This window comes from Gasterosteus aculeatus, chromosome 6 (genome assembly GCF_964276395.1).
Source record: "Gasterosteus aculeatus chromosome 6, fGasAcu3.hap1.1, whole genome shotgun sequence".
In the NCBI taxonomy this organism is placed as follows: Eukaryota; Metazoa; Chordata; class Actinopteri; order Perciformes; family Gasterosteidae; genus Gasterosteus; species Gasterosteus aculeatus.
This window is the reverse complement of record NC_135693.1, coordinates 9,697,494-9,712,641: the sequence shown is the minus strand read 5'-3', so window position 1 is coordinate 9,712,641 and position 15,148 is coordinate 9,697,494. Positions and strand designations below refer to the sequence as shown.

At 44.1% G+C, this 15,148-nt stretch overlaps 1 protein-coding gene across 11 annotated transcripts; it reads left to right on the top strand.

The window, feature by feature from the left end:
* Nucleotides 1–522: 522 nt before the first annotated feature.
* On the top strand, nucleotides 523–14,798 carry fam135a (family with sequence similarity 135 member A). 11 transcript variants are annotated; one of them, XM_078104190.1, is made up of 22 exons: nucleotides 599–885; nucleotides 2,087–2,169; nucleotides 2,862–2,991; nucleotides 3,625–3,704; nucleotides 4,530–4,669; nucleotides 5,169–5,239; nucleotides 5,356–5,529; nucleotides 5,803–5,929; nucleotides 6,697–6,850; nucleotides 7,385–7,462; nucleotides 7,844–7,893; nucleotides 8,621–8,776; nucleotides 8,916–8,989; nucleotides 9,127–9,281; nucleotides 9,388–11,272; nucleotides 11,378–11,538; nucleotides 11,647–11,738; nucleotides 12,604–12,701; nucleotides 12,981–13,132; nucleotides 13,242–13,352; nucleotides 13,446–13,559; nucleotides 13,696–14,798. In XM_078104190.1, the coding sequence occupies exons 3-22, from the start codon at nucleotides 2,915–2,917 to the stop codon at nucleotides 13,899–13,901; spliced, it is 4,155 nt and encodes a 1,384-aa protein (XP_077960316.1). In that variant the 5' UTR covers nucleotides 599–885; nucleotides 2,087–2,169; nucleotides 2,862–2,914; the 3' UTR covers nucleotides 13,902–14,798. The 11 variants fall into 11 exon arrangements, with proteins under 11 accessions (XP_040035496.2, XP_040035492.2, XP_040035498.2 ...); XM_040179560.2 differs by having other exon boundaries at nucleotides 8,618–8,776; XM_078104189.1 differs by having other exon boundaries at nucleotides 600–885; nucleotides 2,111–2,169.
* Nucleotides 14,799–15,148: the final 350 nt, after the last annotated feature.

Below are 15,148 nucleotides of genomic sequence, written 5' to 3'. Positions count from 1 at the left end.
CACAGTGTCAACTTCCACTGTGCATTCCACTGGAGTTATCTCCATTCATTGATTTTTCTTTCCAGAAAAAAGGTTATTGTAACACACTTGTTGTTCTATTGTTACGATCATGTATGCCAAGTAAATTAGGTGTGGAAACTTCATCAGTTTCATTTTTCCAGCACTTTTGGGAACTAATCGTTCTGCAATTCCTGAAGTAAGGTGGAAGACTAAGCTTTAAGTCATAGTGAAAGCATCCAAACGCATTCCAACTAGTTGTGCATCACCAAGAAACATACGTTTTTCAGTCATTTGTTTTAATATTAGTAGTAAATAGTAGTAAGTAAAATAAAAAATAGATAAATAGTCACACGGACATGCAATCATTTCCAAACACACCGCAAGCCATTGGGCCTAACAACGCAAATGCATGGAAAAAGTATGGATATATGAACACTTTTAACGGCTAATGATAAAATATATACTACTGATACTACTATTAATTATATAATTATCTCTTTTTTTGACATGTATCCAACACTTCAACACTCCATTTATGTGGCATTCATTTTGCATGCGCGTCAACTGCGTCTCCGGTATGTGCAGCCAAGTGTTGGCAAGCGGGGCAGTGGAGCTGCGCTTGTGGCTGCTGCTGTCAGCTCTTCAGGGTGAGCGCAGTTAGCTCGATGGCTTTCCAACACAAACACCGCTGCACGGGGAGATCCGCGGCCACTCGAAGCTGTCTGTCATTGTGAGGGCGTTTCTCCTTTTTTAACACCAGCCGAACTAGGAAGTGTGCAGTCTGCACAGTAGTGTTTTCTGGCCACGGTTCACAGCGAAAGGACGAGGACCTGGAATTGGAGCTAACGTTTGCCAGCTAGCTAACGCTAGCTTGCCAACGCAATGGTGAGTAGCGTTAGCTCCCGCGGCTAATGTTAGACCCGGTGATAACTGTTGTGTGTGTGTGTGGCTAATGCTACGCTAGCCGTTACTGTTAGTTGGCGACGGAGGAGCGTTTTTATTTCACGGTGGTCTGCTCAAGCATGTGACGGTATGTATTCTTTCAGATCGTTCCTGACCCCTGTTTTGGGGTCATCGGGCATTATATTTAACGTTAGCTTGCCACTTGTCACCCTTTAGACCCGCGCCGTGATTCTGCCCACTTGCCGGGGACATGTAACGTTACCGCCTCACTCAACCCACTCCGGTAACAGCTACAGGACGATTTGCGTGCTAACAGCTAACATCGGGGCATGAATGGGGCTCTAGCTGGTGACCTAAAGGCGACCGTTTTTTATAGTGGACAATTCGTCGTAGTATGTGAAGGCCTTTCTTTTATGTATTTATACACGCAAGTATAAACACATATAACAAGACCAACGTTAGCGTTAACTGTTTTAACCTTCTTTCCTCCTACGTGACGTTAACTTAAGTTGTGGACTTGAATCGTCTCGGTAACGTAACGTCGCGCGGAAGTTGGAATGTGGCGTTATGGTTTTTTTTCCCGATTAGTTTTCCAGATTAATGTTGCATTGAGTTTATCAACGAACGTTTGGTCCGCATTGGCCGCTCAGCTGGCACCGACGTTTCGTCCATCTACGCAGTTAACACCTTTTTTCTTCACCCTTTCTAATCATCCACATCAGCCTCCGTCACGTACGTGTTCGTGTCACACGTTCACACAAAAGGTCCGACACTCAACTCGACCGACCAGTTGTGCACATTTACGTTTGTGTGTCCTCGCAGCTGAGCTGTTCGTGTAAATAAATATTTATAGATGTGTCTATTGTACGGCCGTATGAATGCCGTGGCTCTCGCCTTCCTCCCACGTCATCGTCTCACACCTCCCGGTTTGAACTCGTCTTTTTTTAGTTCTGCTGTGTTTTGTTATTCGGTGGCTTGATTCCTTTCACCTCAGTGCTCAATCTGTCTACCAAAACATACATTAAAAAATTGTGTCACTTTCTGTGAAACATGATAAAGTGGAAATCCAACTCTTAAAGTTAAAACGTAAATGAGTCCGGGACAGCCGGTTTATTCGTTTAACTTGAACTCCTTGTTTGTTCTCTGTGTCGTGCCCAGTTTAATTTTAGTTTTGAACTGACAGCTTTTTAAAGATAACTTCTTCCAGGAATGGATCCTCATAACATGGAACTATTTTCCCTTCATCGGGGGATCTGCCTCAACCAGGTCAAATTCCCGGGGGCCTGTTTGTACCTCGTATTGTTTTTTCCTTGCATGAATACAATGACTTGTTGTCCCCCCCACCCTCCCCCTGGATGATTTATTCATTTCAATGCATGACTAATTTAGCGACCGTCTGTATGATTTTCTTTTGCCAGTTTTATTTCCCCCATGAAACTGCCCAAAAGCAGACATGACCTTTTAACCTGAAATAGATATTAATAATCTTAATAATATAGCTTAAAATGTTTGCATCTACTTACAGGGATGTCTGTGTTTTATGTCTAACACTACCAATTGGTAACATTGTATTTCAGGCCTATATTTGCAATGTTCTATATAATACTTCCCCTGCTATGCCAACGCTATAATTATCAGGGCTATTAACCAATTGGGTACAGAGGACAAGATGCCTGCTATGATAGATGTCAACCCCACTCTCGTAATAATTCCCCATTTAAAGATAATCCAAATCTCGCATATTCTTTAACTGGATCGGGTGACCTGTGTAACTACTCCTGGTGTTTTTTTAATAGTTCTCTCCTAGTATCTTGCAGAAGCTAACAGGGCTTGTTAATATGACTTTGTGTAACTTGGTGGATCATTTCTGTGCTATCTTGTATTTACCGTTTTTTTTTTTTTTTTTTTTACAAAAGAATCCTGGAGCTAAAATGACTAATCTGAATACTCACCTGTAGGCCTGCAGATTTACCCCGGATGATGTAAGGCACCCCTGCCTGTAGAGCCCAAGATGACTGAAGTCCAGGCCACGGTGGAGTTCTCTGTGGAGCTCCACAAGTTCTACAACGTGGACTTGTTCCAAAGAGGGTGTGTGGTTTCCACGTTGTCTCTGCTCTTTTTGCCCCATAAGTTTCGAGCAGGTTGCGATTCATTCACGCTATTACCAAATATGTGTATTTCTAACATGCATTACAGAGGTCTACCTTGCTAATTCAATAAATCCACTGCGATGGCACGCTTTAGAGGGATTTGCTGCTAGTGGTAGAAGGGGACCAGGATCTGTGTCATTAGTCATAACTAACCAACTAAGAGGAGCCAGCTCGGTCTGCCTCACTTTCCGCTGAATTTGTATTATATCTTGATGACAGTTGTGCTGCAGGGATATTAAAAATGTAGAACTAATTGTGTTCTATCCAAACCTGAAAATATATCTCTTTGGAGACCTCTATCCCTAAAACTTTAGTAATTTTTCACAGCAGCAGCAGTCCAATGACACTTGCTGAGATAAAACTGCTCCATGCTGCTGGCTCGTCTCTGCTTTAAGAGCTCAGGTTTACTACAAGAGTGACAGCGACAGAAAGTGATCATTGTTTATTCATAAAAGTTGTGGGGTAATTTTGCAAGTGCCTGTGGCTGACCTGTGCAGTTTGTCCCTCCTTCACCGAACCTCCAATGTTGCCGTGGACAAGGCTTTATACACAGTGTGTCCTTCATTTCCAGGTTCTACCAGATTCGTGCTGGTCTGAAGTTGCCACCCCGGTTTCCACACAAAGTCGAGACCAGTATACTTCACTTGGGAGGTAAATGCATTTTTGAGGATGGAAAGGGGCCATTTCCCTATTTTGAAAGGATCTGTGCCGCCTTTGGGGATCCAGTTGGTCAACACATAACAACGCCAGTGTCCCGGTGAAGGCGGGTCACCTTCTTATGCTTTGAGTGCACACATCACTTTCAGCTCTCTGATATGGGTATTGTTCCATCAAAAAAATGTTATTGCAGATTTGTCGAAACAGGGAGCTGGTAGGGCACTGGCTTATCTCACAGGCCAATCCTTGTTCTCATTATTTCTCTAAGGCTTTATAGAATATGCTGCAGCCCCTTGCTTAAGAGAACTTGTTGACCTTGTTGTCATTTTGCACAATGACCTCAATTCTTTTTCTTTTGTGATCAAAGTTTTTATTCATTTTCAGATATACATTAAAAATCAACCACCCGTTCTCAATATACATACACATATACTCACATACCCCTACGTAGATATGCACACATACATGCATACATATAGACAAAACACACCCTCATATACACAGACGTATGCATGCATACACTGACATACACTCACACCAATTCTTTGTTTCTTAAATAAACAGGATCATCAGAGGTGTGTAATTCCGGTGCTTGAATGTTTTAAATGTTCCATTTATATTACATTGAACACCTTGTTGAATAGAGTAGACGAGTAAACAGCACTTCACTGGGCTTTCATCTCCAAAGCAGACCCGATTTGGTCGCATGATTCCTTCCTAAAGTTTATACAGAAAATAGTTAAAAACACACTGGTTTGCTTCAATTGTTTGTTTGTTTTTTCTCCATAAACTCAATATATTCTGGTGTTTTTTGTTTAGGCTCTGATCTGGCGTTTCCTGCTTCAGTCCAAGATGAAGTAATCTGCAGCAAAACGTTCCAAATTCTGTACAAGAGCGAAGAGATTGTGGTCAATGATGTCCTCCTCTTCAAAGTGATGATGCTGCTGGATGAGAAGAAGGTACGTTTTCCTGCATTTCTCTCCTAAATTAGTGCACAATCTTACCAGTGATGTGATTATTGTGAGCAAAAGACCCTAATGTCATGTTGACCTTAAGGAAAAGAGGATGTGACCAAAGGCAAACAAACATGTCACAGGAACAGATTAAAAGTGACCACCCCCCCCCAAAACAAAAGCGATGAATGAATATCTGATGCAAAATTGCTTTTGTTATGTGGAGCAGCTCCACAGTTGATTGCTTGGAGAGCCTTGTTTTTGTGCCGAGGTTCAGCTGTTCTAACCGAGCGCATGGGAGTGTTTTTGACATCTGCTGTCCTCAGGGAGACGGATAACATAACAAAGGCTTCAAAATGTATCCAGCTTATTAGTGCTGATACTATCAAGAGAAAAAGACACACCTCCAGCAGTGATAGACTTGCTGATAGACTCGGCACATTATATGCTTTCAGCACACTGCCTCTAAATTGGACCCTCTCCACATGTTTTTCAATATTCTCAGGTGGAAGAGTCCCTCAATGACATTGATTTCCAGCTCTTCTTGGATTTATATTTCACAGATGGCGATTACACGTAGGTGTTGCAACATTTGAACGGCATGTTCTCATTTCGGTGGCTGCGAATTCGATGTTTGCATCTCTCATAAGAAATGACGCTGTACCTTTTTGTTCCTCATTTCATTTCCACAGGCCAGACGATCCGAGCTCTCTGCAGAATATCAGTGGCCGCACACTTCGTTTGCACTTTAGCCTTCAGCGAGGCATCCACCAACACGTCAATGTCATGTTTGACTACTTTCACCTGTCTGTCATGTCCGTAGCCATCCACGCCTCCCTAGTGGCTCTACATCAGCCCCTTATCAGGTCAGACTGCTTCCTAACACGTGGACGTGTTTCACACTCACTTAAGTTGTGCATTCATTTGAAGTGCTGCAGCTCGTTCATACATCTCCATCACGTTATCTACCATTGTTGTTTGCAGTAGGTTCAAACTTGACGACAAATTTACCATTACATTTTCCTTTTATTTGACTTGACAAGTTTGTACAGTAATATGTGACCGATGTAGTAGAAGTGCTCATTAGATATCTGTGGTGATTAGCAGAGTTTGATTTCCTTCATTGTGTGTTTGCTTAGTTTGCCCCGACCAGTGAAAAGCACGTGGCTCAACCGCAACGCTCCACCGCAGAGCAAAGACTCCGTCATCCCGCCTCTGGAAAGTGTGGTGTTCGGTGGCAGTTATGTCAAGCAAGTATCATCGGATGTAAGTGGATCCTCTTTGCGGCGAGCACAACGTATTTGGAGGTGGTCGCGTTTCCTTTGTAGATTCTTCTTCACGGGTTGAGTCGGGAAATTCTAAAAGATGCCACCGTTGTATCCCTTTACAAGTTTGCTGTAATACAAAGGGCTAAATAAAGCACCTGATAAAAAGTAAGCAGTTGTTATAGACCTAATAATACTTTCTGCCAGTAATACGTGCTTTGATCACTACTCGGATTGGACAGTTCTTCAGCTGGGGCAGAACGCTGTGTTACATTGGTTGCATTGGAAGCAGACCTGTCGGGCTGTTGACAGATGGGGCATCCATCGGGCCATTGCCACATTTGGCCAGGAGTAATTGGCTTCTCCCGACGGCGTGGTGGTGAGCTGAAGCTGCCCCCGCCGTGCGGTAGTGTGAGCTAGGCTTCCGCTAGGCTTCGCCCGCAGGCAAAGCGCAATAAAGCGCCCGACACCTGGAAAGTACCCACTACAGAACGCTATTAAAGAACCTCGTTTTCAACATTCATTGATTTACCCGATTTGGTGTTTTTCAATAGATTGCGTTTAACTTTGTAGATTGAATGCGTTATTTAAAAAAAAAAAAAAAATTAATATTAGGTTGCTGAGCGTTTTACTCCACCTTTGCCGGAGGCTGTCAAGTGCAATTTTGTTTACAGCTGCTGAGGATGTCCAGAACGTCAGTGATTCTGATATTGTTTCCAGAATTAAATCACCCACAGCATCCTGTCTGTGTCCCTCATGATCCCTCAGGGCAGGACATTCCTGGTGTCTGACCACTGTCTGCAGCATGCCTTCAGTCTGCACCATAACCTCTGCTCCAATCTCCTCCTGGCCTACCAGGGCCTGTTTGACTACTTCACCTCCATTACCAAGGACCTGCCCTCCTCCCATCGTATGGAACTAGGTACACAGCACTAAAGCTTCACTGTAATTCATGTCCCAGTGTGGGGATAACAACAGGTTGCACCAAATCGTATATAAAACAGTCATCTTATTTGAACTCAAGCACTGAGGAGACACAAGTATTCTCAGGGTCATACAGTACAATCAATGCCTTGTGAATGGTTGGATTCTCATTGTTTTTGTTGTTTTTTCAGCGCCTGTGTTTGTTGTATATTACGAGTTTGTTGAGTTCTCATATCATTTCACCTGATCCTTTCATACTGACATATTATCCCCTACACAGACTACACAGCCCTCTAACTGAATTCAGCAAGCTAACTGTAGTCCATCTTTGCTCATTATACTTACAAAATGTTTGTTGCACTCGTTCGATAAGTCTATTGACCCCTAGACTGAAGCCTCAGAATAACCACTCCTAAACACAGGTTATTGTTGCAACTGGCTCACTTAACCTTCCCCACACAACTGGACAAATATTAACCTATCCCCAAAGACCAAACAAGGTTAAATATGCCTTTATGTGCAATCTTACTAGCCAAGCCCAGCATGCAAGTCCTATATGAGCGAGTTCTCAGGAGACCCTATCCCCGAAGTCAAAGGCACGTCTACATAGGTATGTTCCGAGCCTCCCAGTACCTCAAACCCGCCGGCCTTCCTCTCTCTTATTTCCTCTTCACTCTAGTTTCCTCTTTGTAGAAAATACTATATCTTCTGTATGTCCTATTCTCCAGAGACTGTATGCCTAAATTGCTGTTGTGTGTGCGTGTGTGTTTATATAGATATATAGATAGATCTCTCTTTCTTTCTTTCTTTATAACCAGGCATTGATCAAAGAGTCCTAACAAAGTGGTTCTCTAGAGTTTGTATTGACTTCTGAGTGCTGTCTAACTCCACATCCTTGTTCTGCCTGTATCACGGGCCCTTTTAAAACCGTTGTGCACAATCAAATAGATGAGTTATAATTCTTAGTAGTGCTGTTGCTCTGCATTCTCAGAACAACTCGACTTGGACGCCCGTCTAGCGGAGTTATGTGAACATGTCAAGGTAAGACCTTTTTGATCTTTCCTCAGTAGGCCATTATTCGGAAACCTTCATAGGGAAGCAACAAGCGTTTATTCATTAGGGCAGGAGGAGGTCGCAAGAAATGCATGCAAACTGCGTTTGTGGCTGCAAATAACGGCTGCCTCAGGGGAATACGGTTTGCGTTTGCATTGTTGGAGAGAAGCCTTTTTGGAGAAAAGGAAGGTAAAGAAAGGTGGCTAGAGGTGTGTTCGCAGTCACTGAATCCTTTGTGCCGCTGCAGTGTTCACTTGTTGGCAGACAGGCAATCTGATTGTAGTTGGATGCGGGTAGGTTAGCCTACCTGCGGTTCTCAGTATGAGCTAATGTGTTACAAATTTCTGTAGATGAGGTGGTGCTTTATTCAGGTTCTACTTGTCTGTTGCAGTGAGCAGCACCTTCCTTCCAAATACAGTTTTTCATATTAGATATCCAACAGTAGCTATGACGGACACAGGACTCGAAATAGATACGGTCTATTTATTTTGGAGGGTTCATATTCAGCTTTATTTGAATATCAAAAGCAGGTTTTTAGGATGGTAAACTATTCAGTTAGTGTGTCAGCAGTGCAAATCCTAAAGGAACGAGTCTCTGCCGACACCGACCCGCAAAACACTAGTGGGTCATGGAATTGAGGGATTGGTTTTGTTTGTGTTCAGACCCGTTTTTTAGGGAGCCCTGTGGGTGACTGGTGTCCTCTTCCTTTTAGCAGAAAGCGGAGTCCCCTGATGAGCTGGCAGAGCTGGTTAATATGAACCTGGCCCAGCTCTGCTCTCTGCTCATGGCTCTCTGGGGACAATTCCTAGAGGTAGTTTCCCTGCAGGAGCATGTTGCTGCCCTACTAGCCATGGAGCACCATACGCTGAGGGTGAGTCCCACCCGCTTAAACCCGCTTAAGAACCTTCTTGAATTAACGGAATCTTCTTTTCATGCAATACATAATCCCAAACTATACTCCAGAGGCTAAATCTCAAACGTATATACTCTGTAATGTGGTTTTGTTACAGGTAAGGCGGTTTGCTGAGGCTTTCTTTTGTCTTGAACATCCAAGACAATCTGCACTAGCGTATCAGGAACTACAGTAAGTTGCAGTGGCATGTTTGTCCACGTTATATAATTCAGTGTTTGATGACAATATTTCAGGCCAGTCGTTGCCGGCACAGACTCAATAATGCAGATATGTTTTTTTTTTTTTTCTTCCCTCCCCTCCTCCAACAGTGCTTACAGTCACCAGCAGATGACTAATGCTATCAAAAGCTCCAGCTATTTCTTGTCTTTGCCTGCACTTCCAGTGGAATGTGCAGATCTAGACGGTGACGTTAGCTCCCTGCCAATCATCTTTGAGGATAGATACCTAGATTCCATCACTGAAGGTCAGTAATACAGTCTTACCACTCCACTACATGTAGAATCAGTAGACTTCGGCTATTTGTTGTAAAACAATGATGTTTTTGTCTTCGACATGGTTTGAACCTGAAGATCGCGACGGGCCCTGGCTGGGCGTGCACAACACAAGGACCGGCTCAGTGTCCAGCAAAACGGACAAGCCCAGCTCCAAGGAGTGCAGTGCAGCAGCAGCCAGCCCCGTACCCGAGTCTCAGTTTGCCTCTATGGAAAACCCCTGGCCAGACAGCTATGATCCACCACCCAAGTCCAAAGGCAAGTCGGTGAAACTGAAGAAAAATGCAAAGGCTGAGAACTCAAAGAAGCTGATTAGCCCGGCCGCCAAAGACTCTGTGGTGTTGGTGGGCTATAAGAACCTCAAAGCTCCTAATGCTGACGCAAAGCACATGGAAGGGGAAGCTCCCTCAAACCAAGAAGAGGATCGAGGTGCATTACAAAGCGACTCAAGTACTTATTTACAGACTTATGCAAATTCGGTTTTCGACTCTGGTGCCACTTCGGCGCTCTGTGAAAACAGTGCTGTGGAGTCTGTTGCAGATGACAATGTTTGTTCTGCTGCTTGTCAAAGAGGTTCCTTTAAAAAACCTGCAAATTCTGACGCACAGAATAATCCTCAGGCTGGTACTGGGATTATTGCTACATGCAACCAGCCGCTTCGCCATGAGGACCAAGTTGACCATGCCGGCCAAACGCTGCCGCAGTGGTCTGCTGGGCTGAAGCAAATTGAGGTGAAACCAAGTCAAAAGGACCCTTACCAGGGGGACAAAGTCACCGTTCTGCTACCTTGTGAGACGGATACGACCGTAAGCAGCAGCGTTGCCGGGATCACCCAGACCGACGTCTGTGAATCAAAGCAGTCTGTGGTGGACTCCATTTTTGAAAGGCCCGGTGCAGAAGCGGCGCTGCGTAGCCAGTCCGGTCTGGTCCCTGCGCAGGCGAAGAGCGATCTCATCAGGCTGCCGGACGGAGGAGCCCCCGGTGCCTCGTCTCGACTCTCCGACTCTGGCATCGAAAGTGAGCCCAGCTCTTTTGCCACTCAGCTGATTCCAGGACTTCAGAGTTTCGGACGGCTAGACTTCGCTGAATCTGCCGCCGCCCCCCAGCCTGAGAAGCCCCCTCCGAGTGCTGCACTACGGCCACTTCTGCAAAGCTCGGCGCAGAAGCCCAGTGGAGCAGCAGAGATTCTACACCAAGAAAACACCAGTGCTGTCAGCGGAGTGCAGTCTTCTCTCACCTCCATCAACTCCTTGCCCTCAGACGATGAGGGGGAAAGTTCCTCCAGGGGCTCCAGTGGAGCTGAACTCCGAGGCAGGAAGTCCAGTGTTTTGGTGCAGGAGCAGAGTCTGGTGTTCTCTGGGGAAATCTCTCCGAGACCTGCAGGGAACTCCAACCTAAGAAAACCATCCTCTGACGTGGAAACTGACTCCAAATTAACTGGCGTTGTTGATCTTGGGACTGTTAAAGAGCCCCGTAGTGACCCCCACACCGCCTGCCCTTCCAGCAACTCCGGCACCAGCAGCACCGACCTGGTGAAACGCGGGATGGTGGAGAACTACTTTGGCTCGTGCTCTAGCGCCGACGTGTCCGAGATCAGCCCCGTGGAAACGTCCGCCATCACCCTGGGAATCCAGGAGGGACCCCGGGCCGACGATGAGGACGAAGACGAGCCTGAGCATGAGATGATCGAGAACGGCTTCTACGAGGAAGGGGATGGCTTCGCCTTCGCCAACGGCGTCGCCGACGAGGAGCGTGGCGGCGCCGCTTCGGATGCGGGTCTTCTGTTCGAGCAGCTTGGTATCGGTTACCCCCACGAGACAAAGGACCTATCCAAAGCTCCCATCTGCTCCAACCGAGCCTCCGGCGGCGCAGGGCACAGCTCGGGCAGAGCTCCCCGTCCCGCCTCCTCCTGTTCCTCCAGCCTGCCGTGGTATGAGTGCGCATCCACGCCACAAACGAAAGCGTGAGTCGTACCGCACTATTTTTCTCATATCCTTAATGTTGAACTTGCAGGTATTGGTCCCGTCCGGGCAAAATATTCATGAAGTATTTTACTGTAATTACGCAGGTTCGTTAAGGCAAAGGAGGAAATGAAACAGTTAAAGCTGCCGGGCTTCTTGTACAGTGAAGTATCTGAGCTGGCGTCCACGGTGCCCTACTTCAGCTTGGAGGAAGATGAAACTTGTGAGGAAGGCATCCATCTAATAGTCTGCGTCCACGGCCTGGACGGTAGGAAACCTGACTGTCTGCTCTCAATCATTCTTCTTTACTTCTTTTTTTTTTTTTTTTTTACACACAACCTTTTGCTTTCGTCTTCTGTTTGCTTTACGGCCGCAGGTAACAGTGCCGACCTGAGACTGGTGAAGACTTACCTAGAGCTGGGACTGCCTGGTGCTCGCATAGACTTTCTGATGTCAGAGAGGAACCAGGTGAGTGGATAAGCCAACAGAAACTACTGTCATCAGGGCGCCGTTCCTCGTACGTGGTCTTTGTCGATCAAATGTCCTTAAAATAACCAGAGGATTGAAGTCAGGCTCTCTCGGTTCCTCAAAGGCTGAGGCGCGCTCAAACAATGTTGTTGATTGTAGATTCTGTGTGCTGGTCTCTCTGCCGGCGAACATTATGGGGGTGCTGCCCTTGGTATAACTGGTATAATCTTTTCCACTGTTCATTCTGTACACATGGCATACGTTGCAGTCTCTCCATCCCGGGAGAGGGATCCTCCTCAGTCCTTCTCCCTAAAGTTTCTTCCTTTTTTCAAAGGTTATAGAAAGGCTATAGAAAATGAATTGGAAATCTTACACCACCAACACTGTGTGGGCTAGACAAGGAGCGCGGCAAAATATCGCACACAAGTTCAATGTGTTTAGGCTAATTTGAAGTGCCTCATCACACCATTTAGTCTTTAAATGTGACTGCTGGCAGTATTCTTAATAGAATGCATCATCCAGTGAAATCTTGATAGCTAAATATTATTATCTCTTTCAGAATAAAACAAATAGAATCCAATTGATATAAATAATATGATATGATGAAGATGCATGTACTGTATGCGCTGTGACCATATAGAACTAGGAGTTATAAATTGTCGCCGACACGGTTGCTATGGTGATTTTGCAAAACTTGCTTTCTGGAACCAAAAGGCCAGACTTATTTAATCTTTTCCTGAAAATGATCCAGTAACTCATCTAGCCAGGTACGAGGAACGGGGCCCTGTTCTCCTTACGGGTGAGCTGTAAAACCTTTTATTGTCCTTTCTTTTTTTTTTTCATTAAATGTTCTTTTCATCCACAGAATGATACTTTTGCTGATTTTGAGTCAATGACGGACCGACTGCTGGATGAAATAGTCCAGTATATTCAGATATACAACCTCACAGTGTCAAAGATAAGGTAACATCTGCTCTACATAAATGCAATATATGGTGTATTATCTACAGTAAGGATACTTAACTGGTTCATTAGATCGCAATTAGTTGTTCAAATAAGCCTGTGTTCTCAACAGAACTCCAAATAAGATGTGTAGTTTTTTTGACCTAGAATGTTTTTAGCCAACTTCATCACTCAAGATATAATCTGGAAAGTTCTGTTAGTTAAATGTGTTTTACAACACTGTAAATGTGTGAAAGATGTGCATACAAATGTGGTCTGGTGTGGTTGTGGTCTCTGCAGCTTTGTGGGTCATTCTTTGGGGAACCTCATTGTTCGCTCAGTGCTGACAAGGCCCAGGTTTAAATGTTACCTGAGCAGGCTGCACACCTTCCTGTCCCTTTCTGGACCTCATCTGGGCACATTGTACAACAGCTCTGCTCTGGTCAACACAGGTGTGTTTCAAAACATTTAGCTGGCATTTTCAGATACTTTACTAGATCTATCTATCTACGATCTGTCATTGCGGCGAAGCCTGTGAAATGACTGTTTGTTTGTTCCTAGGCCTTTGGTTCATGCAAAAGTGGAAAAAGTCCGGGTCACTCCTTCAGCTTACTTGCCGCGATAACTCTGATCCTCGCCAAACTTTCCTCTACAAACTCAGCAAAAAATCTGGTAAGCTTTCAGCTTAAAAAAACCCATTTGATACTATATATATGTGAAATACGAGATGATACAAATGAATTTTCTGTCATCCCCCTTTTAAAGGTCTGCAGTTTTTCAGGAATGTGGTACTGGTCGGGTCACTGCAGGATCGTTATGTCCCCTATCATTCCGCTCGAATAGAAATGTGCAAAACTGCATTAAAGGACAAACAAACAGGTGGGTTTAGATTGAATAGTTATGTTGCCACACTAAACCTTGTGCCATTACACAATTTCGCCTATTGAGCTGAGAATTAAAGCACACAAGAAGGACCAAACGTTGCCCTGCTCAGCCCTACTCTTGTCCACACCAGGTCCTGTGTATGCCGAGATGATTGAGAACCTGCTGCTGCCGGTGCTTCAGAACAAAGACTGTAATCTGGTGCGATTCGATGTAATCCACGCCCTACCCAACACGGCCAACTCCCTGATCGGCCGGGCCGCCCACATCGCCGTGCTCGATTCTGAGATCTTCCTGGAGAAGTTCTTCCTAGTTGCGGGCCTCAAGTTCTTTCAGTAGAACTGTGGCAGGATCAAACACTGTTGGACAAGAGGAACGTGGAGCTAATACCTCACTTCAGCTAATTGATTATCGTATATGGAAATCATCTTTGTTTTTTTTTGTTGTTTTTTTAAATACATATAATCAGTTTTTAAAGACATGAGCAAAGTCACAACTTTCTTTCTCATTTCATGATGTTTATATTGGAATCACAGCAGATATGGACATTTTTATTTTTTCTACTCTAATCTTTTAAATGTTTTTTCTGTGTTTTGGAAGCCCCACTCCCTCCTCCCCCAACCATATGCTATATTTTCAGTGGTATTTATGTATTATGTTTGTACTTATTCAATTCATTTTAGATGCTGAACTGGAAATGTAGCTGCTATACAAATGGCTGTTTTGGTGAGCTGGCCCAAATCTCTGCACATTATGTCCTCATCCTAACAAATGTTTTTCACTGATTTTAAGAAATACTGCATTGATATGCATCACAACTACATTTTAGAAGCTTTTGTACAGAGAATGGTCATTTGTACAAGTTACTTTTTGTATCAACAATTTTCCATCATTTTTAATGACAGATCGCATTGGAAATAGGATTGTTGCTCAGACTTTGCGGCCCTTGCTTTGGTCTTAGTACTTGCTGTTCTTTGCCATTGCAGAATTCTGTGCAATATTCACCCAACCTGGTGTTGGGAGAATAAAGCTTCACCTACAGCATAAAACTGTTTTAATACAGGGGTTAAGCAATGATCACCGTTCAGCAAAAGCACATATTGGTTATATGAACTTATTTTATTGAAAGTATTTGGTTGACATTAGTGGAAAGTATTGCTTGGAATTAAAAAAAATATTTCTTGGAAAATTGTTTATATATCATCGTATTCTACCATTAAATAAGCATATTATAAAGTTGGTCAAGTTACTTTTCTTTCTTACATTCTTGTCATTATTTAGATTATTTGTTTCAATTGATCAAAGGGCCCTGCAGGTGGCAGTGGCATCACAGTAACGTGTTCTTTTAAAGGCCAACAATAAAAGTGGGAATTGGTGTGGCGTGTTTTGCCTAGAATCTTTATGGAAATAATAAGGCCCACATGAGTAAAGTATAAACATTCGTGTAAAAATAGCACTCAAGTCCCTGAGAAAGATTCTTATTCATTTGTATTCCAATGCGAAACGACATAAAAAGATTACATCGTGGGGTTTAAATACCAGCGTTTACCTCATCAACTTCAAGAGAAGATTATTGAAAGCACAAA